The following is a 24,500-nucleotide window of genomic DNA, read 5'->3' as shown; positions in this document are numbered from 1 at the left end:
ATATTATGAACATCAGTTTTTTAAATTAATATCTGATCAATTAATAAAGTATATTTATAAAATAGGCTCAAGAAAAACAGTAGCAAAATTGTAGCAGCCAGAAACTTGATTAGTTGGTCTAGGCGACTGCTTCACTTTTGCTATAGTTTTCTTTGCAGCTGTATTGATAGATCAGCTACACTGTGTATGTTTATTTGCATTTTAACATCTATGTTACATTAGCTTTGTCTTTGTATTTTGTTTTTTGAATATTTCCCCTCAGGCATATCCTGAAACTACCAGAAAAGACTGGGTGAGAGAATGGCCAGGACAGGTTGTACTCTGTGTGTCTCAGATGTTCTGGACAAGTGAAGTACATGAAGCCATCGCCAGTGGTCCCGCGGTAAGATAAGGAGAAAAACATTCAAGGCTAAAACAACCAGTTAGTCCAGTTAGTAAGGGAACATCAGCAAAATAGAAAGGTGTGAACTGCACAATGAATAGTTGCTGAGACATGCTGTAATGAGGCAACAGCAGGCTGAACGTGGAGGATTGTCCGCGTCCGCACCAGCAGCGCAACCGCCCGCATGGTCGCATGCGGAACGCGGAGAAACGTCCACATCCACAGCACGATCCACCGCTCAGTCGCAGACCTCTTGGCGTACTCCACGCCGAGGCTGCACTCCTGGAACACCTTCACAGGCCTCATGGCATTCTGCTCGCCGAGACACCTCTCATGACAGTCTGGACCCCGTAGGGGCCGCGCGCGGGTGCAGTAGAGCCTTTTATACTCTTAGAAGGAGAGTCAGCTGAGAGTCAGCAAGGTCCTTGAGCTGTGCTGCAAGGTACTTGAGCCATGTTGTGATTGGTTGAATGGCTGGGCGGGCTGTTTGAGTCCAGCACAGTATAAAAGCAGGCATTCTGTCAGTTGCAAGTTGTCTGCAGTCAGCGAATACTTGTGTGTTAGCACTCAGACCCACACTTAGCCAGATTCTGTTGATAGCCTAAAGTACTAATTGCATTGTATATTGTGTATGACCTTTTGCCTGTTACCTGTTTATTCTCTTGTCTCCTGATTTTGTACTTCGCCAGCCCGTACCGTTACCGACTATTGACTTGGCTTCTGACTACTCTTGTGTTTCTCGATTCTGTACCTCTGCCTATCTGATTTTCCGTTACTGACCTTGGCTTGACCTCTGATCTTGATTTCTGTCTGTCGATTCGGTACTTCCTTGCCAGTTCTGATACCGAACCGTTTTCCGTTTGGTTCGTCCACTAAAGGGTTAACTCTGCTGAGTTCTCCTTGCGGGGAACTCAGTAACTCCTCAGCATATCTTTGCTGTTGAGGAACGCGATTCTGCGTTCTTTTCCTAGTTGCAGAATCGCACACACTGCCCTTCCTTCCAGAGGTCACCATCCCTCTGAGTTAACGTCAGTGTGGGGGGTTTTCCACAAGTTATATCATCTGTACCTTGTGTTTTCCAGAGTGCGTATAAATATTTGTATTATTGGTGATTCCGCAGATCACCATATAATCAAATATATCTGTATTACTGGTGATACTGCAGATCACCAATAATCAGAAAACTCTGAGGTGTACACCAAAACACCACATCATTACACATGCACCACATGGTAATATCCTCTTTACATGCATTGCAATACCATAGTTAATGCTCATTGTGGTCGACAGAAAGATGCTTTTACATTAATTACACATCAAAACTGGGTTGTTACACACATTTTTCTCTCAAGCAGAAGTCATCTGGATATTCCCTATTTCCTTATGAAACTCTTTCATAGCTATTTATACACAATACAGTATATTATTATTATTATTTAGTATTTATATACCAGAATACCCAAGCAGCTCAGGGTGACACAAAATCACTAGGAAAGTACAGGTGACCAAAAGAGACTGAAAAACCCTCCTACTACAAAAGCAATGCTTTGTGTGGTTTGCCTTTTTAAAACAGAAGGTATTTGTGATATTTCAGATTTAAGTGTGTAACTGTGGTTACCCACAATGCACCACTGCTGATTATGAAAATTATCTCATTATGCCCCTGAAGCCAGGCTTACATCCAGAACTGCTGGTGTATAGCAAGCCTATAGCTTTCAATTTTACAGAGCCACATCAACCCAACATGCAGGCAGCCTGTTTCGGACTGTTGGTCCTCCTCAGTGCATGGCAGGGATTTATATGGCTCTATGGGATAGGGCTTGGACCAGAACAACAGAATACCCAAGCAGCTAGTATTTACAGTGGCTTGCAAAAGTATTCGGCCCCCTTGAAGTTTTCAACATTTTGTCATATTACTGCCACAAACATGAATCAATCTTATTGGAATTCCACGTGAAAGACCAATACAAAGTGGCGTACACATGAGAAATGGAACGAAAATCATACATGATTCCAAACATTTTTTACAAATAAATAACTGCAAAGTGGGGTGTGCGTAATTATTCAGCCCCCTTTGGTCTGAGTGCAGTCAGCCATAGACATTGCCTGATGAGTGCTAATGACTAAATAGAGTGCACCTGTGTGTAATCTAATGTCAATACAAATACAGCTGCTCTGTGACAGCCTCAGAGGTTGTCTAAGAGAATATTGGGAGCAACAACACCATGAAGTCCAAAGAACACACCAGACAGGTCAGGGATTAACGTTATTGAGAAATGTAAAGCAGGCTTAGGCTACAAAAAGATTTCCAAAGCCTTGAACATCCCACTGAGCACTGTTCAAGTGATCATTCAGAAATGGAAGGAGTATGGCACAACTGTAAACCTACCAAGACAAGGCCATCCACCTAAACTCAGAGGCCGAACAAGGAGAGTGCTGATCAGGAATGCAGTCAAGAGGCCCATGGTGACTCTGGACGAGCTGCAGAGATCTACAGCTCAGGTGAGGGAATCTGTCCATAGGACAACTATTAGTCGTGCACTGCACAAAGTTGGCCTTTATGGAAGAGTGGCAAGAAGAAAGCCATTGTTAACAGAAAAGCATAAGAAGTCCCATTTGCAGTTTGCCACAAGCCATGTGAGGGACACAGCAAACATGTGGAAGAAGGTGCTCTGGTCAAATGAGACCAATATGGAACTTTTTGGCCAAAATGCAAAACGCTATGTGTGGCGGAAAACTAACACTGCACATCACTCAGAACACACCATCCCCACTGTCAAATATGGTGGTGGCAGCAGCATCATGCTCTGGGGGTGCTTCTCTTCAGCAGGGACAGGGAAGCTGGTCAGAGTTGATGGGAAGATGGACGGAGCCAAATACAGGGCAATCTTGGAAGAAAACCTCTTGGAGTCTGCAAAAGACTTGAGACTGGGGCGGAGGTTCACCTTCCAGCAGGACAACGACCCTAAACATACAGCCAGGGCAACAATGGAATGGTTTAAAACAAACCATATCCATGTGTTAGAATGGCCCAATCAAAGTCCAGATCTAAATCCAATCGGGAATTTGTGGCAAGATCTGAAAACTGCTGTTCTCAAACGCTGTCCATCTAATCTGACTGAGCTGGAGCTGTTTTGCAAAGAAGAATGGGCATGGATTTCAGTCTCTAGATGTGCAAAGCTGGTAGAGACATAGCCTAAAAGACTGGCAGCTGTAATTGCAGCAAAGGTGGTTCTACAAAGTATTGACTCAGGGGGCTGAATAATTACGCACACCCCACTTTGCAGTTATTTACTCGTAAAAAATGTTTGGAATCATGTATGATTTTTGTTCCACTTCTCACGTGTACACCACTTTGTATCGGTCTTTCACGTGGAATTCCAATACAATTGATTCATGTTTGTGGCAGTAATGTGACAAAATGTGGAAAACTTCTAGGGGGGGGCGAATACTTTTGCAAGCCACTGTATATAGTGCTTTACAGAGAATATAGTCTTGTCACTAACTGTTCCTCAGAGGAGCTCACAATCTATATCCATTGTAGTTAGGGTCAATAATTTAGGGGGAAGCCAATTAACTTATCTGTATGTTTTTGGGATGTGGGAGGAAAGCAGAGTGCCCAGAGGAAACCCATGCAGACACAGGGAGATAAATTCTATGCAGATTTAGTGCCCTGGCTGGGATTTGAACCGGGGACCCAGCACTGCAAGGCGAGAGTGCTACCCACTATGTCACCATGCTGCCCTTGATTATCGATTGTTTTTAGTGTAAAAATCTAATCTTTGTTTTGGGTAGATCAAAGAAGGGTTAAAAAGTCTTTCTCATTGTATAGCTACCTGAGGCAAGTAGAGGTATTTCCTCCTTCTTTGCATGTTTCTTGCTCTACTCGTACCCCCTACTCCACAAAACCACTCCTTGAAAAATTTGACTTTTGACTAAAGTCAAATTTTCAGACAGGAAGAGGAAGGCTTTCTACAATGTTCACTTCTATTACCCTCCCATTACCCTTCTATTACCCTCCCATTACCTCATGGTGACATTATGTCACCACAAGCCTGTCTCTTCTCATCTAAAAATGTAACTTCAGCCAAACTTTACATTTTTCAAAAAGTGATTATGGGGAGCATGGGGAATGAAGAGAGAAAGGGACAATGTACAGAGGTATGCGGCTCTATTTAATGATAAGAAACATAAAACAAAAATATGAACTTTGTAGTGACATGTATTTCATTTTCTTCCAGGGCCTTAAGAATTACTATTCTAACCTTCAACTTCAGCTTAATGACATTGTGGAACTTGTACGAGGCAAACTGTCTAAGCAGACACGGACCACGCTTGGAGCTTTGGTGACCATTGATGTCCACGCCAGGGATGTGGTCATGGATATGATAGAAACAGGTCTGTCTGTGTAAGGACCAGTAGATCCACCACCTTATATCAGTCCCTATGCCCCAATCTACCTCCGCAATCTCAACCTTGTGTGGTGTCCCCCCACTTGAACGGGAGACAAGACACGGTCTGCCCGACTACTGTTACACCCAGGCCCTAATGTGCTGAGTGTAGGGACTGAAGGCCTTTAAGGTAATTGTACCCCCAGTTCTCACAAAGCCATGTCTCAGGCAAGTTATAGATGTCAGATCACAATTGTATACAATCCCATAGTCAGGAAGCCAGGAGTCATACACATGTATCAGATGACAGTCAATCCTATCTGTAAACAATCTCATAGCAAGCAAGGTCACACACCTATATTACATGGCAGTCAATCCTAATTGTGAACAATTTCGTAGTCAGCAAGCCAAAGGCCATACAAATAAGATCAGACAGATTTAGGGATAAGACAGGAGAGTAGTCAAACAGGCAGGGGTCAGTTCAGGCAGCAGGCAATAGAATGGTCAATGATCAGGCAGAGGTTCAGGCAAGGATTCAGTCAAATGAGTAAGATTAACAAGGAATGCCCAGCAGCAAGTTCTAGTGACCCAATGTTATCACAGACAACTAACAATTGTGCCAACTAGACTTTTATACTACACTGCATCAATCAGGAGATCTCCCCATAGTGGCCAGCCAATGAACGCCGAGCCTGCCTCTAGTGGTTTGACTCAGAACCAGTCCACCACTTCCTGGTTCAGAGGTGGTGATGGAGAGCGTATGTCAATCGCCCCCATCACCTTGCAACGCCAGGGGGAGGTTGTCCGCCTGAGCTCACGGGAGCTGCAGAAACACCAAACACACGTGGAGGATTGCAAACCTGTCTGCACTGAGCCTTGAAGGCCATTGATACATCACGGGAGCCAGGTGGTATCGTGACATTAGTGGAACCAGATGGAGGTGAAATCATGACAGTATTTTTAAATCAGATATGTTTTTTACTCCTAAGCTTACTATAGTTTTATGATTTTTTACATGTGTTCTTTGTACATTGTCATAACATTTCACTTGTTGTTGATTTTTTTAGGATGGCACAGAACAAACACCTTCATGTATTAAAAACTGACTTATGGTTTTATGTATTCTTGTATCTGTCCATGTTACTATGAATGTGTCCATGTCTGTGTAAGGTTAAATGTATTTTTGTCTCTCATTTAGGTGTTTCCCATGAAACAGACTTCCAGTGGCTGGCCCAACTGCGGTATTACTGGGAAAATGAGAATGCCCGTGTGCGAATCATTAACTGCAACGTCAAATACGCCTATGAGTACCTCGGCAACTCTCCCAGATTGGTCATCACACCACTCACTGACAGATGCTACAGAACTCTGGTATAGGATCTTTCCAAATATATGAGATACAAGAATAACACTTTGCCACCAAAGTTTCCTTGTCAGTTATGGGATACTTTTTATCTTTTATACTGAACAGGCAGCCTGTCTCCAAACTGCACCCTCTGTTAGGTAGAGTTCACACAAAACAGAAAATCATACTGTATACCACTATGGAGATCAACAGATAATTGGACATGTCAATGGATCCAATGTTATTTAGTGGTTCTGTTTGGTCTGTTGAGCAGTGGAATGCAAAGATCCTACCTACACAACTTTGACGGACACCGTATGCCAAATAGACTTGTCCCGAACGTTTCGGCCGCAAACTTATTCGTGCGAACATCAGTGGTTCGCGTCGAAATGCGAACTTTATGGCGAGTTCGACCTGCCCCTATACTACATCATTGTGCTAAACTTTGACCCTCTACATCACAGTCAGCAGACACATGACAGCCAATCAGGCTGCACTCCCTCCTAACCCCCCCCCCCGCCCCCTTATATAAGGCAGTTGCATCGGCCATTATCTCACTTGGTGTTGCTGCAGTAGTGAGAGAAGGGAGAGAGTTTCTGCAGAGATTAGGGAAAGCTTATTTAGGCTCTTGTAGCTTGCTCTTAGCTGATATTTGTTGTTGAAAAGCACCACAAAAAGAGCTATTTTCAGAGCTAATGTTCTTGTGAAGTCTTTTTTTTTTTTTGTGCCACTGACACTGCATTATACAGCCCTGTGTGTCACAGCTGGCCCTTGCTAATTGCTATACTGTACAAGGCCCAACACATTCAGTGCCTACCTTTTAACTGCACCTGTGTGTGTGACAGACAGCTGCACATTTGTAATACCAATCTGACCATGCATACCTGTTCATGTGTGTGACAGCACACAGTTTTATATAACACCAGTCACTGCATAACTGTTCACTGCACCTGTGTGTGACAGCTGCACATTTGTAATACCAGTCTGGCCGTGCATACCTGTTCATGTTCACTGCACCTACGTGACAGCAAGCGGTTTAATATAACACCAGTCACTGCAAAACTGTTCACTGCGCCTGTGTGTGTGACAGCTGCACATTGTATTGTGTAATACCAGTCCATGCATACCTGTAACTGCACCTGTGACTGACCGCACATTGTATTATATACCAGCAGTCACTGCAACCTGTTCACTGCACCTGTGTAACCGCAGATTGTTGTACCAGCAGTCACTGCAACCTGTTCACTGCACCTGTGTAACCGCATATTGTTGTACCAGCAGTCACTGCAACCTGTTCACTGCACCTGTGTAACCGCAGATTGTTGTACCAGCAGTCACTGCAACCTGTTCACTGCACCTGTGTAACCGCAGATTGTTGTACCAGCAGTCACTGCAACCTGTTCACTGCACCTGTGTAACCGCATATTGTTGTACCAGCAGTCACTGCAACCTGTTCACTGCACCTGGGTAACCGCACATTGTAATAGTCAAGTCAGTGCATACCTTTCACTTCATCCCCCCCAATATGGACAAAACAACAGGCAAAGCCAGAGGCAGGCCACACGGCAGGTCTGTTCGAGGTCGAGGTGGCATGATTTTGTGCGGTCCTGGACTAAAGTACAGGGTTCAGTAGGCACGTGCCATTAACTCCCAAGATTGCCAGGACGTAGTTGACTATTTAACACAGAACACCTCAGCTTCCGCACAGAACCGTGACATATCTTACTCCGACGTCACCACTGCTACTACTAGCACCAAATCTGCCCCATTTGACACTTCGCAGGAGTTATTTGGTGGGATATTAATTGATTCACAGCCATTCTTGTTACAAGATGACGGCGCTAAGCATGTTACACCACCACCTCATATGTCTGAGTTAGGCGCCAGTATGGACATAAGGTGTGAGGATGATGAAAAACCTGTTGTTGGTGCAGTTTTGGAGGTGTCTGATACAAGCAAACTTTGGAGGATGATTATGATGATGATGATGATGATGATACTGCCATGGAGGCCACATGAGATCCTAATAGACAAGATGACCAGGTGGACAGTTCAGAGAGGGAGTCAGAGAGGAGTAGGAGGAGACAAGTTGCTGAAAGAAGCAGGGGGAGCTCGTCATCATCAGAAACAGCTGGTGGCAGTGTCCGGCGGCATGTATTGACACCTATGGACAGCCAGCCAACATGCTCTTCAAGGTCAGCTGCTGACGCCACCATTAAAGTGCCATAATTCCAGGGCTCAGCGGTGTGGAGTTTTTTTTTTGTGTCTGCCTCAGATGAGAGCAATGCCTTCTGTACTATCTGCGATCAAAGATTGAGTCGTGGAAAGACCAAGACCCGCGTAAGGACAACTGCCTTACGAAGGCACATGGAGAAAAAGCACAAATGGCAATGGGAAGACCACCTGAGGAAAAGCAGCAAACAAAGGCAAAGTCACCCTCCACCTCCTCTTCCTTCTTCAGGTGCAGCATCTTCTTCAGCCACTTTCTCCTTTGCACCTTCACAGCCACCCTCCTCTCACCTTGAGCGCTTCATGCTCCTCTGCCCACAGCAGCAGCCAGGTGTCCGTGAAGGAAATCTTTGAGCGGAAGAAGCCAATGTCTGCCAGTCACCCCCTTGCCCGGCGTCTGACAGCTGGCTTGGCAGAACTGTTATCTCGCCAGCTGTTACCATACCCGCTGGTGGACTCTGAGCCCTTCCGAAAATTTGTGGTGATTGGGACAACACAGTGGAAGATACCAGGTCACAATTACTTTTCTCAAAAGGCGATACTCAAACTGTACCATGTTGTAGAAAGGCTAGTGGTGTCATCTCTGGCACACAGTGTTGGGTCAAGGGTCCATCTGACCACGGATGCCTGGTCTGCCAAGCACGCTCAGGGCAGGTACATTACTTATACGGCACATTGGGTCAACCTGGTGACCGCTGGCAAGTAGGGAGTACGTGGCTATGTAGCGGACCTCTCCTTCTCCTCCTGCTACATCCTCTCTTGCTACACACCCCAGCTCCCCAGGGCCTATGCTGCATGCCAGGTACGACAGTGTCACGCCATCTTGGACATGTCTTGCCTGAAAGCCCAGAGTCACACTGGAGCAGCTCTACTGGCTGCTCTGAACAAACAGGTGGATCAGTGGCTGACCCCGCACCCACTGGAGATCGGCAACGTGGTGTGTGACAACGGCAGCAATCTCATTTCGGCTTTGAGTTTGGGAAAGGTGACACATGTACCCTGCATGGCACATGTGCTCAATCTCATAATACAAAGATTTGTGTGCAAGTACCCAGGCTTACAGGAGGTCCTGAAGCAGTCCAGGAAGGTGTGTGGGCATTTCAGGCGGTCCTACATGGCCATGGTGCGCTTGGCCGATATTCAGCGGAGAAACAACTTGCCGGTGAGGTGCTTGATTTGAGATAGCCCAACTCACTGAAATTCACCGCTCCTGATGTTTGACCGCCTGCTACAATGGAATAAAGGTGCCACTGCCAGTAATCCTTCTCCCATGTCCACGCAGGCAAGGACAGGATGCTCTAGCGATCTCATGGTGATGTTGGACATGCAGACATTCTTTAGTCCAACTCCTCGCCTTAGCCATTCCAGTTCCACCCTCCACCAATGCCTCGACCGGCAGGTAGCAGACTACCTGGCCTTAAGTGCAGATGTAGACACTTGACACTCGAGCAGCGATGAACCCCTGGACTACTGGGTGCACAGGCTTGACCTGTGGCCAGAGCTGTCACAATTTGCCATCCAACTTCTGTCTTGCCCTGCCTCAAGCGTCCTGTCAGAAGGACCTTCAGCCCACAGCTGGAGGCATTGTCAGTGAGAAGAAAAGTCGCCTAGGTCACAAAAGTGTTCAGTACCTCACCTTTATCAAAACGAATGAAGCATGGATCCCGGAGTGCTTCTGCCTGCCCGAAGACTAAGTCAGTCCCCACACACAGCATCTCTGCCTGCACGCCGTGTGACTGCCTGCCCCAAGACTAAGTCGGTCCCCACACAGCATCCCTGCCTGCATGCCACTTGACTGACTTTACCGCCACCACCAACAGAGTCCAGGACTCCAGGTGGATTTCTGAATTGCTATAATAATTTTTCTGGTGCGTGTACATGGCTGCCTATTTTTTCTGGCTTCACTGCGGCTGCAACAACAAAACAAAAGGCATGTACATGTGTCAATTCCCCTTCGTGATCGTTACCTTGCCGCGGTGAAGGGGCTTGTGTATCACAATGAAGCAATGACCGCCGGCTATATGAGTGTGTTGGGGGGCACACCCAAGATAATAAGGTCGCCTGCACTCTCGCCATGGTGTGCACCAGTTCAGCACAGCTGTCACTACACAAACAGCTGTTTGCGGTGCATTACACAGTGAGTTTATTCTGTCAGTGTGAAGCAGTACACTAATTACACTACCTGATTGATGTATACACATGCAAGATGTTTTAAAGCACTTTAGGCCTCCAATTTAGCAATAAAATGTGATTTCTGCCCTTAAACCCTGCCGTGCGTAAAATCTGGATTTTTCCCCGGGACTCTTTGGCGTTTATCCCACTCCGCCATGCCCCCCTACAGGTGTTAGACCCCTTGAAACATCTTTTCCGTCACTTTAGTGGCCACAATTAGTGTTTGTAGTTTTGAAGGTTCGCCTTCCCATTGAAGTCTATGGCGGTTCGAAAGTTTGCATGTTTGCGAACTTTTTTCGCGTGTTCGAGTTCGAGGTTCGCGAACCAAAATCCGCAGTTCGCGACAACTCTAATGCCAAAGGAAATACTGAAAACCTATAGAGACAGACAGTATCTGTTCTCACTAGTGTTTTTCAATTGAATAAACTTACTACAGGCATGGTAGGAGCTTTACGGTGGATGCCAAAACAAGGAAACCAGAAGAAATTCCTAGAAAACCCCTTTCCATGCATTTGCTGAGAGCTTTGTACATTGTGATCCAGTTTGGTGCACAGTGGAAACTGTTATCCCAGTATACAGATCTGTTTGATGTAGCACCAAGGTTCTGCACTGGTCACTTCCACCCACGTGACTCCTTAACAGAACCCAGCAGCCATGAACCCATTTTACCATAAATTTTATGGGGTCCAAAAAGCACCTTGCAAACCTGTTAGGGCTCCTTTGATGTCCCTTGTAACAGAAATCAATCGAGACCAAAACGGAAGTGGACAGGCACAGATTGATAGATTGTACATTGGATGGTCTGTAACCATCCATTTTGTGGCTCTGGGTCTACTGTGAACCCAGCCTGAGACAGAGAGAGTAGGAGCAGACACGCATGTAATAATTCAGGAGGCAAGAGTATTCTTACTTATTAACCTGTTGCCGACCGCTCCACGCCGATTGGCGTGAACACGGCGGCAGCCCCAAGAGCACTCCACGCCGATTGACGTGAATGGCTTCCTATGGGGATTGCAGGAGAGCCCGCATCTTCACTTGGATGACGGAGCTCTGCCCCACCTACAGTCTCCCAGCGGCGATTGTCGCTCAGAGACTGTTAGGCAGTGAATCTAATAACTATGTACAGTGCTACGATTGAAGGCAGCGCTGTACTGGGGACGATGCATGACACGGCTGTCCCCTGGGGGACACAGAAGCGATCTGCTGTGATAGGCTTAAGCCTATCACAGCAAGCCTATCACAGCTTATCACTGTGATAGGCTGACTGGGGAAGGGAGGGAGGGAAAATTAATTTAAAAAAAAAAAGTAAATTTATTTCAAAAGATATTTACAAAAAAAAACAAAAACATTGGGGGAGTGATCAGACCCCACCAACAGAGTGCTTTGTTGGTGGGGAGAAAAGGGGGAATCACTTGTGTGCTGAGTCGTGCGGCCCTGCAGCGAGGCCTTAGAGCTGCAGTGGCCCATTTAGTAAAAAATGACCTAGTTACTAGGGGGGTTTAACACAGCGGTCCTCAAGTGGTTAATATGCTGTAGTGACTGGATGGGTAGAATGTATACTAATGTAATACAGGGTGTAGCAATTATACTCACACACCCAACTTACTAATGAAATTGAAAGTCATAGTTGGATTCATACATTAATCCCTCTGCTATTCAAAAGTATGACTGCTCCAGTATAAAACAACTAGCTGTTATAAGGGTACCAAGATCATTACTTAGCATTTTGTCCAGGGGTCTAGTCCTGGGAAAAGAGGTGAGTGGACTCACCTGGAAAACCCCTGCGTGGCACGCCAAAAAATGAGCGTGGTCAAGCATAATGTGAGCGTGGTCATGGGTGGGTCCAAATATACATGACCTTAGCAGTGATGTAAAAGGCCTGCCGGGGAAGTTTGAGCTCTGCCATAGTGTATCCCCCCAAAATAGATGTAATCTGACAGCATTTCACCAAAAAGACACATAATCTGGTAGAAGTTCCTCCAAAATACAGATAATATGGCAGTGGTTCCCCCAAAATAGACAATGTGGCAGCAGCAGTTCCCCCAACATACACATAATTTGGAAGCAGTTCCCCAAAATACGCGAAACCTGGCAGCGGATCACCCAAAATACACGCAACACCCAAAATACATATAATCTGGCAGCAGTGGTCCCCCAAACATACACAATCTGGCAGCAGTTCCCCAAAATACGCGTAATCTGGCAGCAGCCGTTCCCCTAACATACACATAATCTGGCAGCTGTTCCCCAAAATACATAACAGCGGTTCCACAAAAATGCAGATAATCTGACAGCAGTTCCCCCAAAATAGGTACCCCTATCATAGGTAGCCAGGTCTATAGGTGTCCCCAGTAGAAGTAGCCATGAGTATAGTAGTCCCCAGTATATGTAGCCAGAGGTATATGTGCCTAGTATATGTAGCCAGGGGTATATGTGCCAGTATATGTAGTCAGGGGTATATGTCCCAGTATATGTAGCCAGGGGTATATGTACCCAGTATATGTAGCCAGGGGTATGTGTCCCCAGTATATGTAGCCAGGGGGTATGTGTCCCCAGTATATGTAGGCAGGGGTATATGTGCCCAGTATATGTAGGCAGGGGTATATGTGCTCAGTATATGTAGCCAGGGGTATATGTGCCCAGTATATGTAGGCAGGGGTATATGTCACAGTATATGTAGTCAGGGGTATATGTGTCCAGTATATGTAGGCAGGGGTATATGTGCCCAGTATATGTAGGCAGGGGTATATGTGCCCAGTATATGTAGCCAGGGGTATATGTTCCAGTATATGTAGCCAGAGGTATATGTGCCCCAGTATATGTAGGCAGGTGTATATGTAGCCAGGGGTATATGTGCCCAGTATATGTAGTCAGGGGGTATATGTGCCCAGTATATATGTAGCCAGGGGTATATGTGCCCAGTATATGTAGTCAGGGGTATATGTGCCCAGTATATGTAGGCAGGTGTATATGTGCCCAGTATATGTAGTCAGGGGGTATATGTGTCCAGTATATGTAGTCAGGGGGAATATGTGCCCAGTATATATGTAGGCAGGTGTATATGTGCCCAGTATATGTAGTCTGGGAGTATATGTGCCCAGTAAATATGTAGTCAGGGGTATATGTCCCCAGAATAGGTAGTCAGGTGTCCCCCCAGCATGAGGGGAGCAGCGCAGTGGAAGGAGAGCTGTGAGCAGCGGTGGAGAAGGGGGGCCATCTCCCCCCCCTCACCTTAGGGCTCTCCTTCCCTCACTCTCCCCTCCAGAAGTAATGTGCGGGCAGCCGGCAGCAGGCGGGACTTACCTCTCCTCGTTCCGGCGCGAGCACTCCACTGCCGCTAGACTGGTCTGGTCCAGACCAGAGCAGCGGCACGCAGATCCGGCGCCGGAACGAGGAGAGGTAAGTCCCGCCCGCTGCCGGCTGCCCGCACATTACTTCTGGAGGGGAGAGCGAGGGAAAGAGAGCCCTAAGGTGAGGGGGGGGGGGGGGGAGATGGCCCCCCTTCTCCACCGCTGCTCACAGCTCTCCTTCCACTGCACTGCTCCCCTCCGAACATGCCAGGGTGGACGGCATCCACGCTGAGGAAATAGTAAGTGGACGTTGTCCACCCGCGTCCACGCCCCACTCGACCCCTGATTTTGTCTTACATTAGTGGGGAGTCAGGTTCAAATTCCAGACATTATCTGCATGAAGTTTGTATTATCTTTTTATGTTTGCATTGGTTCTCTCCATGTGCTTTGGTTTCCTCATAGGTCCTAAAAACATATTGTCAGGTTACCTGATTTCCCTTATAGTTAGCTCTTAAATGGTGGGGCTCACTTAGGTTCAAAAGGTCGCTGTTAAGTGTCCAATGCAAATGTGCTGTTTAGCAATGTTTAAATATGTAATATAAATAAATACTGTATGTGCATGTGCTTATTGTGAAACTCCATCCAGTGACGCAACTACTAATCATGGGGTCCCCTTTGTTCAAATCCCTTTCACCATGTTGAACTCCATGACCAGGAGGGCCATCTACCTGGAATCTCGTATCAAGTGCAGCCATCATGACCCCCCCCCCCCCCCCAATCCATTACAATTGCAGCCACCATGACTTCACCGAATCCATAAGTAGTGCAGCCACCATGGCTCTCCCCCATCCATGCAGTCACCATGACTCCCTCAATCCAGAACAAGTGAAGCTACCATAACTTCATCCCATCCATAGCAGGTGCAACCCCCGTGACTCTGCCCCATCCGTAACAAGTGCAGCCACCATGACTTTCCCAGTTCATAAAAAGCTTAGCCACCATGATTCTCCCCATCCATAACAAGTGCAGACACCATGATTTCCCCCCCTCCCAGTCCCCGCATCCATAACAAGCTCAGCCACACTGACTTTCCCCATCCATAACCAGTGCAGCCACAATGACTCCCTCAATCCATAAAACGTGTAGCCACTTATACTTCCCCATCCATACCAAGTGCACCCGCCATGACTCCCTCCCATTCAAAACATGTACAGTCAGCCACTATGACTCCACCATTAGTAACATGTGTAGCCACCATGACTCTTTTCTCCATAAAATGTGTAGCCTCTATGACTCCCCCAGCCATAAAAAGTGCATCCCAGTGACCGCTTCTCCCCCACCAATACCAAGTGCAGCCACCATGCCTCCTCACATCCATAGTCAGTGCAGCCACCATGACTCCCCTAATTCATAACAACGTCAGCCACCATGACTCCCCCAATTCATAACAACTGCAGCCACCATGACTTACCCCCATCAATAACAAGTGCAGCCACCATGACTCCCCCAATTCATAACAACTTCAGCCACCATGACTTACCCGCATCAATAACAAGTGCTGCCAACATGACTCCCCCAATTGCTATCAACTTCAGCCACCATGACTTACCTCCATCAATAACAAGTGCAGCCAACATGACTCCCTAATTCATAACAACTTCAGCCACCATGACTTTTCCCCATCAATAACAACTTCAGCCACCATGACTCCCCCAATTCCTAACAACTTTAGCCACCATGACTTACCCCCAATCAATAACAAGTGCAGCCAATATGACTCCCCCAATTCATAACAACTTCAGCCACCATGACTCCCCCAATTCTCCTGGTGATCCTGACACTGGAGTGGGAAGTGCGGAGAAATCTCTCTGAATATGGACCAGACAGCAATAAAGATTAGACAAGGAGTTCACCTTTCACAATTCTGTCTAAAACTAACATAATCCTGTAGTTGGAATTCCACTACAACTTCGAATCCATTTGTGCATGTAAGTACAAAATTTTCCCAGATACACACAGCTGTTATATTTGCCGCTCTTAGACAACAAACACTAAAAAAAAATCAAAAACATAATTGATCTTGTTTGAATAATTTAACACCCTGTCTTTGCCAGATTGGGGCTTTTTACCTGAACCTTGGTGGAGCTCCAGAGGGACCAGCTGGCACCGGAAAGACGGAAACTACTAAAGATTTGGCTAAGGCCCTGGCTGTGCAGTGTGTGGTGTTCAACTGCTCTGATGGACTGGACTATATTGCCATGTCAAAGGTATCGATCGATTCTTTAAAGAGGATATTCTGTAAAACACAAGGAAAGCAGTGTCAAGAAAACAAATATGACAGCAAAATGTCACAGTTAGGTAGAGAAACAGCAGGCAATTGTCCTTGTTTAAGAGGAAATAAATATGCCAGCCTCCATATCCCTGTCACCATATGGTAACTTTAAGGTCCATTTTGTGCTCAGCAGCATTGCATGTCATACATGTCAAAAGAACATAACTTTGCAATGAGTCAACATCTGCATTCTGTAGGTCTTACATTAAGTACATGATATACACTCTGCCAACAGCTTAATATGTGTCTTGGGTCATTCAGTAATACCCAATGAGATCTTTTTTTGCAAAAGATCACACAAATGTGATAAATAATGTGCTAAATTGTGTTCAGATTTGATGAAATCTTGCTTACATTTGTGAATCAAGTATGCATCTAAAGGTTTGAGTTAATCAACTCATGCCTATGAGACAAGGGAATGGTCATTTTAAGGATTGCCCATTAAATCTTGTATTCTTAATGCACAGGAATCTGGTTAAAATAGTTAAACTAGAAGTTGGTTATTAATACAGTATATCCTTATGTTTCTTCTAGTTCTTCAAGGGTTTGGCATCTTCTGGAGCGTGGGCTTGCTTTGATGAGTTTAATCGTATTGAGCTGGAGGTGCTGTCTGTTGTGGCCCAGCAGATCCTTTGCATTCAGAGAGCCATTCAGTTGAAGATGGACATGTTCAACTTTGAAGGCACTGAACTGAAACTAAACCCAAATTGCTTCGTAGCAATTACCATGAATCCTGGCTATGCAGGCAGATCTGAGCTGCCAGACAATCTTAAGGTAAAATGAACTTTTGTAACAAAGTTCTCCATCTTTGAGATAATTGGACCATTGCCTTGGTATTCTAATGCTGGCACTTGTTGGGGATTCTAAATCTTTCTTTCTATACAAAAAAATGGTTTATTTTTTGCTGACTCTGTTAGTCTTAAAGAGAATCTGTATTGTTAAAATCACACAAAAGTAAACATACCAGTGTGTTAGGGGACATCTCCTATTACCCTCTGTCACAATTTCGCCGCTCCCCGACGCATTAAAAGTAGTCAAAAACAGTTTTAAAAAGTTTGTTTGTAAACAAACAAAATGGCCACCAAAACAGGAAGTAGGTTGATGTACAGTATGTCCACACATAGAAAATACATCCATACACAATCAGGCTGTATACAGCCTTCCTTTTGAATCTCAAGAGATCATTTGTCTGTTTCTTTCCCCCTCCATCTCACTGAAGAGTTACAAGCTGATTGTTTGTTTACTCTTGCAGACAGCTCTGCCCGGTTGTCTGTAATTCTGCAGTATGTGACTCATCACTATGTGAACAGAGGATTTATCCAGCTTGTAAAAGATAAGAGAGCAGAGAAAAGCTGGCTAATGTAAATAACACACACACAGGGGAGTGTGCATAGAGGGGGCATGCATAGCAGATCACACTGAAGAGTTGGCAGCCTTCCAGACACAGGATGACAAGTCCGACAGGGGAAAGATAAGCTGATTTATTACAGAGATGGTGATAGAATAAAGTTCTGCAGTAAGCCAGAGCACATTATAATAGGTTTAGGAACCTGTAGGATGGTAGAAAACACAATGACATTTTTGTTACAGAGTCCCTTTAAATAATATTCCACACTTTCTGTTTGGACATAAGCAAAATTCTCACTGCCAGCAATGCAGAATAGCAACAAAAATCTTAAAGAGGTTCTAACCCCTTTCCAAACTATCCAAATATAACATAATTTTACCTGAATCAGGGGTTAAAGTGTACCCAAGGCGACATGTGAAATGATGAAATAAACATGTGCATGGACAGTGTAAAACATATTAATAACCAGGCTGTTTTACTTGTTTTATTTTGGTGCCTGAAAGAGTTCATTTCTAGGCACGGAAGTGACAGCTTCTGTCTTGTCGGTACCTTGCAAGGAATATAGTAAACATCACTGCTAAGCTAATTACATTTCCTGGCAGAATACAGCTTCTGAGAGCATAGGGAGATAAAATCAATGAACTATCGTATCAAACTTTCTCTTATTCTGGGACACTTATTAGGCTGCCACTGAGCAGAGGCAACAAAACACTCAATCTACTTTGTAAATATTTACATATAAAATAAAACCATGGAATATCTAAAAAAGTCATTTTTAGGAGTAGGAGGATAAACACAGTTATCTATCTCATCAGTTTATTTTCACCTCAGGGTCACTTTAGGGGCCACGTTTCTTGTGCTAACAGGCTTCTGACGTGAATCCATAATATAGCATTCAACTTTATGCATTTCAGGTCCTTTTCCGAACTGTAGCCATGATGGTTCCAAACTACGCCCTAATTGCAGAGATCTCCCTTTATTCTTATGGCTTCCTACATGCCAAGCCTCTGTCAGTGAAGATTGTAATGACATACAGACTGTGCTCTGAGCAGCTCTCCTCCCAGTTCCACTATGACTATGGGATGCGTGCAGTGAAGGCTGTGCTGGTGGCTGCTGGCAACCTGAAGCTGAAGTTCCCCAATGAGAATGAAGATATTCTTGTGAGTACAAAGCTGATTATGTATATCAACCTTATAAAACCAAAGGGAGAGTGTCATATCCAGTGTCATATCCAGCAAAAAGAAATCCCTAGCATAGTTACAAATGTATAGCTCCATTGTTTTTTGTGATTACAAAACATTTTTATAAATAAAAATGCATGCATTTTAATGATCTGATTCTCGACTCTCCAAACTGATCTGACAGTGAAATCTTACCTGTCTGGGGTTCTTGTCAGTCCTGTTACTTAGTTGTATTATCTTTCCAAACTTAAAGAGAAACTCCGACCAAGAATTGAACTTTATCCCAATCAGTAGCTGATACCCCCTTTTACATGAGAAATCTATTCCTTTTCACAAACAGACCATCAGGGGGCACTGTATGACTGATATTGGAGTGAAACCCCTCCCACAAGACACTCTGAGGACCATGGTACTCCTGGCAGTTTCCTGTCTGTGAACCTTGTTGCATTGTGGTAAACTGCTTTTTTTTCAACTGCCAAAAAAGCATGCAGCAGCTACCTCACCTGCCAACAGTAAAAATGTCACCATGTAATAAATGTCAGAATGTAAATCAGGGATTTAAAATATTTTACAATGGGCAAACACTGACTAAATCATTTATACATAATTATTGTAAAAATGAAGCACTTTTTTATTACATTATTTTCACTGGAGTGCAAAATTTCACTTTTGAGTAGTAAGCAATTCCATCTGTTCAGTTAGGATTAATGACAACCATTATTTCAGCTTGCTTGTTTTGCTTTTGTGCATTCAAGCACAGCCACTCTACAATGTGTCTGCCTGTTGGCTGGCACAGGTGTGGGAAATAAGTAACAACTGTTCCTGCTCTGTGCAGCTAGCTATTCAAGCAGGAAGAAGAAATAACTGGACAGAGAACAAATTCCAGGCTTAAAAATAAGTACAGTCTGTCCTTACATCAGTTTTGGAGCTCCAAAGCAGGCTACAAATTGAAATGGAAAGTTACATTTTCAATAATATTACAATCTAAAATGATTTGTGCTGCACTAAGACATGTTTATAGCATTTTTTAAGCAAAAGGGTGAATGTCACTTTAATTGAAGGGTCAATCTGGAAATACAGACAGGGGTAATATATGTCCTTCATAACTTTGGTGCCATGGTCTCCTCCAACGATAAAATAATTAATCGCTTTAAAAGTCTTTATCTCCCATGCATGTACTTTTGACAGCACATTTGTTATTGAACAGTTTCATGAACCTTAGCAATGAGCCTAGGCAGCAGATTTGGCAGGGATGTATGCCCACAATGAGCTAGACTCTCTCTACTTAAAAATAGGACATTCAGCTTTCATTGACATTTAAAGAGAACCTGTGTTGTTAAAATCGCAAAAAGTAAACATACCAGTGCAGTAGGGGACATCTCCTATTCCCCTCTGTCACAATTTTGCCGCTCCCCACCGCATTAAAAGTAGTCAAAAACAGTTTTAAAAAGTTTGTTTATAAACAAACAAAATGGCCACCAAAACCGGAAGTAGGTTGATGTACAGTAATGTCCACACATAAAACATACATCCATACACAAGCAGGCTGTATACAGCCTTCTTTTTGAATCTCAAGAGATCATTTGTGTGTTTACCTTCTTCCCCCTGCAGCTATCATCCACTGAAGAGTGACAGGCTGTTTCTTCCTGCAGACAGCTCTGCAAGTGTCTGTAATTCCTCAGTATGTGACAGCCCAGCTCCTTTCACAGCCTAACAGAGGACGATTTATCCAGCTTGAAAAATGCAGCTCTCTTCTCTCACTGACAGGGGAGCAGAGAGGCTGCCTAGTGTAAATAACACACACAGGAATGTGCATAGAGGGGGCCTGGAGGGGGGCATGCATACCAGATCAACAACACTAAAGAGTTGGCAGCCTTCCAGACATAGGGCGACAAATCCGACAGAGGAAAGATAAGTTGATTTATTACAGAGATGGTGATAGTAGAAAGTGCTGCAGTAAGCCAGAGCACATTAGAATAGGTTTAGGAACTTGTAGGATAGTAGAAAAAAGGATGACATTTTTGTTACAGAGTCTCTTTATATGTTCACTTTTTTTTCCATTTTTACAAATGAAGAGTCAGGTTATTCCAAATAGTTATTTGTGATAGATCATTGTTTAGAATGATCATGTGAACTGACAGATCTGCAAGCTCTGTTGTATAATTTTCATATTGCATTTATTTATTTATTTTTTACTGTGTAGCTCCTACGGTCTATTAAGGATGTAAATGAGCCAAAGTTCTTGTCTCATGATATCCCCCTGTTCAATGGAATCACTAGTGACCTTTTCCCTGGCATCCAGCTCCCAGAAGCAGATTATAAAGTAAGTTCAGTTACTTTTGGTTGCGGCATAGTGTGCTTGTGTTTTTTTTCTTCTATCATCCTTCTGCACATACTTTTATTGGTGAATTACTGAAAACGTTTCTTGTTTAAATCCTCAAAATCACTGTGCACACCTTTCCAGATTAAACATGCACATTTTATGTGTTCTTACATATGCATATGTACATATCATAATTTATGAGTATCCCTTGTTTGAAGAACATCAGACCCTTTAACAAGTCCAAGAGTAGAGCAATGCCTGCTTGTGTATGTAGCACTATACTCACAGGGGATGCCCACAAATCAAAACCACATTGCAGCCACATAGCCACATTGCAGCATTTTTACGTAATCTTTGTATGTCTTTTGCACTTTGACTAATAAATTGATGTGCGAGGAGAACGCCAGTGCATACCACTAAGGCTGCATCTGAAATGACCACCAGCTCAGTGTGAAGCACCTAAATAGATTTTCTGCACACTTCGCATTCTGCTGCTCCCAGCCCCTCCTCCTGAGTTTCCTGTTTGCATGATAAGTAGTAGCAGATTTGCATATGAGTTGCATCTGAATTGAATGCGAAGTGTGCAGAAAATCTATTTAGGTGCTTCACACTGAGCTGGTGGTCATTTCAGATGCAGCCTTAGTGGTATCCTCGCTGTTTAACCAAATGTAAGTTACACTTTTTTTGCTTAGCTGCTCCCAAGGTTTTAAATTTAGGTTAGGTCATTTGCCCGGAGGTCTGCCTCACCGTGGCGCAAGTGTCTAGTACAATATACTTTGCATGCAAACCATATTGGAAGCTAAAGTTCCTCCTAGCTTAATAAATGTTAGCACTTGTCTTGGATGCAGGGCATGCATTTTTCAGTCTGGCAGAGGCGGTGTATGCCTGTGCGATTAACCATTCAATTGCAACATGTGTTTAGGGATGCGCAGCCTTTCCCCCTACCTTTCCTTAATAAATTGATGTCTCTATAGAGCTGAGCTGGATTACATTGGATCTCATAAATCAAAAGGTTTTGTTTTTTTGTTATTGGAAACATTATTTTTTGTTCTGAAATGCAGTGTGTTGTGTTGGCCATTAATACAGAGTAATTAGTGTAGTGATTGCTTTAACATAAAATCTTATTACCATTTGTATAGGATTTGCTCGAGTGTGCTCATGAGTGCTGTGCTAAACACAATGTCCAGCCAGAGAAGGTTTTCCTGGAGAAGATGATCCAGACTTATGAAATGATGATTGTCAGACATGGGTAAGAAGCTACTAAACATTTCTATGAACTTATGGTTGGTCTGAATTATCTCTACCTGCTGGTCAAAAATCTAACATCTTAAATGGAATCTTAACTGTACTAAACAAAAAGTTTCATTTTTTGTTTTCGGCTGACTGAGAGTCGGCCCCTGTCCATGTGTCTCCTTGTATGCATTCCTGTCATCAAGCGAGTTCTGCGCAGGTGCAGTAAGAGAAACCTCGTACTGTGCCTGCACAGGACTCGCTTAACGATTGGAATGTGTACAAGGAGACGCGTGGACAGGGGCCAACTCTCAGTCCTCTGAAAATGAAACTAACCCGCAACGGGGGAACATAGGTTTGTAGAGGACCGGCAAGGGCACAGGACGGCTGCAGCGGTTTTAGGGGAGCCCCAGGTAAGTGAAACTTTTATTTTAGTACAGTTAAGGTTCCCTTTAAAGTGGAACCAAACTCAGAACTTCCTCTCTGCCCTATCAGATTATTCACAACATGATAACCTTTATGGGGAATAAGTTCATTTTATGGAGATTCTGATTAACTTTCCTCAGCAACTATATTTCCTCAGCAACTATATTTGGAATAAAGACTTTTTATTGTGTGATGTACAAGAGTTTGGGTCTGCTTTAATTACTTCCCAAAGAATAGAATACACTGTAGCATATTAAATAATCACAATACAGTAGAAATAATGTTACTGTCTTTTAGAATGTGTGTATCACGCTTCCTGGTGCCCTTTGCAATAGGCTAAGTGCAATGTTTGCATTCACAGGTTTATGCTGGTTGGTGAGCCATTCTCTGGAAAAACCAAGGTCCTCCATATCCTAGCTGATACTCTGTCTCTAATGAGTGAAAGAGGCTGCGAGGAGGAAAAAGTCATTTACAGAACTGTAAATCCGAAAGCTATCACAATGGGACAACTGTTTGGACAGTTTGATCCAGTGTCACATGAGGTATGTCTATTTTCTGGGGTCTGCTTATTAGAATGTTTTAGTGTGTTCTTAACAACATTGATGAAAATCATAACACACTTGTTCTGGTTGGATTATTTTGGATAATTGTTATTATTTTCCTGTGGCATAAACTTCTTGATGCCTCAGGATCTTCCTCCTCACAAACATAGCACACATTTTTTATAGCAATTATTTTTTGCCGTCCAGATTGTGCCTGCATGTTCATGTACACTCAACAGGTTATACAATAGATACTATACTATAGCAGTAGCACAGAGCAGTAGCACATAGCAGCTTGAGCACAGCAAGAAACACCATGCACGAGCGGCTCCGTGCTATACTGTGCAGGCGCAAGCTGTCCCAGCGCTAGTACAGAAAGCTTGAGATGGATAGGGGAAGCTTTTGGATTGTTCAGAGGCTACCCTCTACTGACGTATTTACCTTGGGCACTTTTTTCCCTTCAGGTCAGTCCCTGAAATTCTTAGCTGGTTGTAAATTAAAAAGAAAAGATACTTTTTAGTAACATTACAGAGTTGATTCAGTATTCTTCAGTAAGACTGTTGTAACCTCTACATAAATTACCCCAGGTCACTGCATCTCATTGGACATCTGATTAAGAATTGCTGTTGTAAGATTTATCACATGTGAGCCAGTGAGATAACAGTCATTGCCATATGTTATTTGATTCGACTGTTGGAGCTCATCAGTTCAGTTACCGTAGTGCAGAAACTTTTCAAGGTGCTGAACATGTGTAGAATTAACGAAAGACCCCAGTCAGCAAAAACAGACTCCATGAGTGTGCTGGGTTATTTTTGTGGTGTTGCGGAATTCAAATAAGCTCCAGTGGAATTGACACAAACATTTTCTCGATATTAGTGAATCATGACTCATGGTAAAGTCCGCAGAAATGTTAAAATGGAAGATCAATAAGGAGTTAAAGGCAATACGAAACCTGCACGGACAGGTTTATGGCAGTTTATAATAAAAGTGGAATTATGCCAGCAACCAGTGCTCATATATTTGTAGAATATTAATCTGGTGAGCGTCATTTCTGAAAATGATTGAAATGCTTTCTCCCCATTTTTTATACCAAACCTAATATAAAAATTACAAATAATAATAATAAAAGACACCACGGGGTAAATTTCTACTAGCTGCAGATCTAGACCATTTTCTGCACATGATTTTGAATGTGGAATCACAACCTATTGAAATCAATAGGCTGCATCTGAAATCGCATGTGGCCAAAAGAAAATATCAATGGCAGCAGATTTCCAGAGACTGCGTCCGAATCCCTATAGCCTTGCAT

At 43.9% G+C, this 24,500-nt stretch overlaps 1 protein-coding gene across 1 annotated transcript in view; it reads left to right on the top strand.

Moving 5' to 3' along the window:
- DNAH12 (dynein axonemal heavy chain 12) overlaps window positions 1-24,500 on the top strand; it is a 257,076-nt gene that overhangs the window by 88,207 nt on the left and 144,369 nt on the right. The window contains exons 23-31 of the mRNA XM_068253712.1: window positions 263-382; window positions 4,624-4,780; window positions 5,972-6,144; window positions 15,924-16,076; window positions 16,676-16,915; window positions 18,404-18,649; window positions 20,874-20,993; window positions 22,133-22,242; window positions 23,011-23,191. Of these exons, the coding sequence (XP_068109813.1) occupies window positions 263-382; window positions 4,624-4,780; window positions 5,972-6,144; window positions 15,924-16,076; window positions 16,676-16,915; window positions 18,404-18,649; window positions 20,874-20,993; window positions 22,133-22,242; window positions 23,011-23,191 (1,500 nt within the window). The remainder of the gene's footprint in view (window positions 1-262; window positions 383-4,623; window positions 4,781-5,971; window positions 6,145-15,923; window positions 16,077-16,675; window positions 16,916-18,403; window positions 18,650-20,873; window positions 20,994-22,132; window positions 22,243-23,010; window positions 23,192-24,500) is intronic.

This window comes from Hyperolius riggenbachi, chromosome 9, assembly GCF_040937935.1.
Source record: "Hyperolius riggenbachi isolate aHypRig1 chromosome 9, aHypRig1.pri, whole genome shotgun sequence".
In the NCBI taxonomy this organism is placed as follows: Eukaryota; Metazoa; Chordata; class Amphibia; order Anura; family Hyperoliidae; genus Hyperolius; species Hyperolius riggenbachi.
This window is presented reverse-complemented; position numbering and strand designations above follow the sequence as displayed.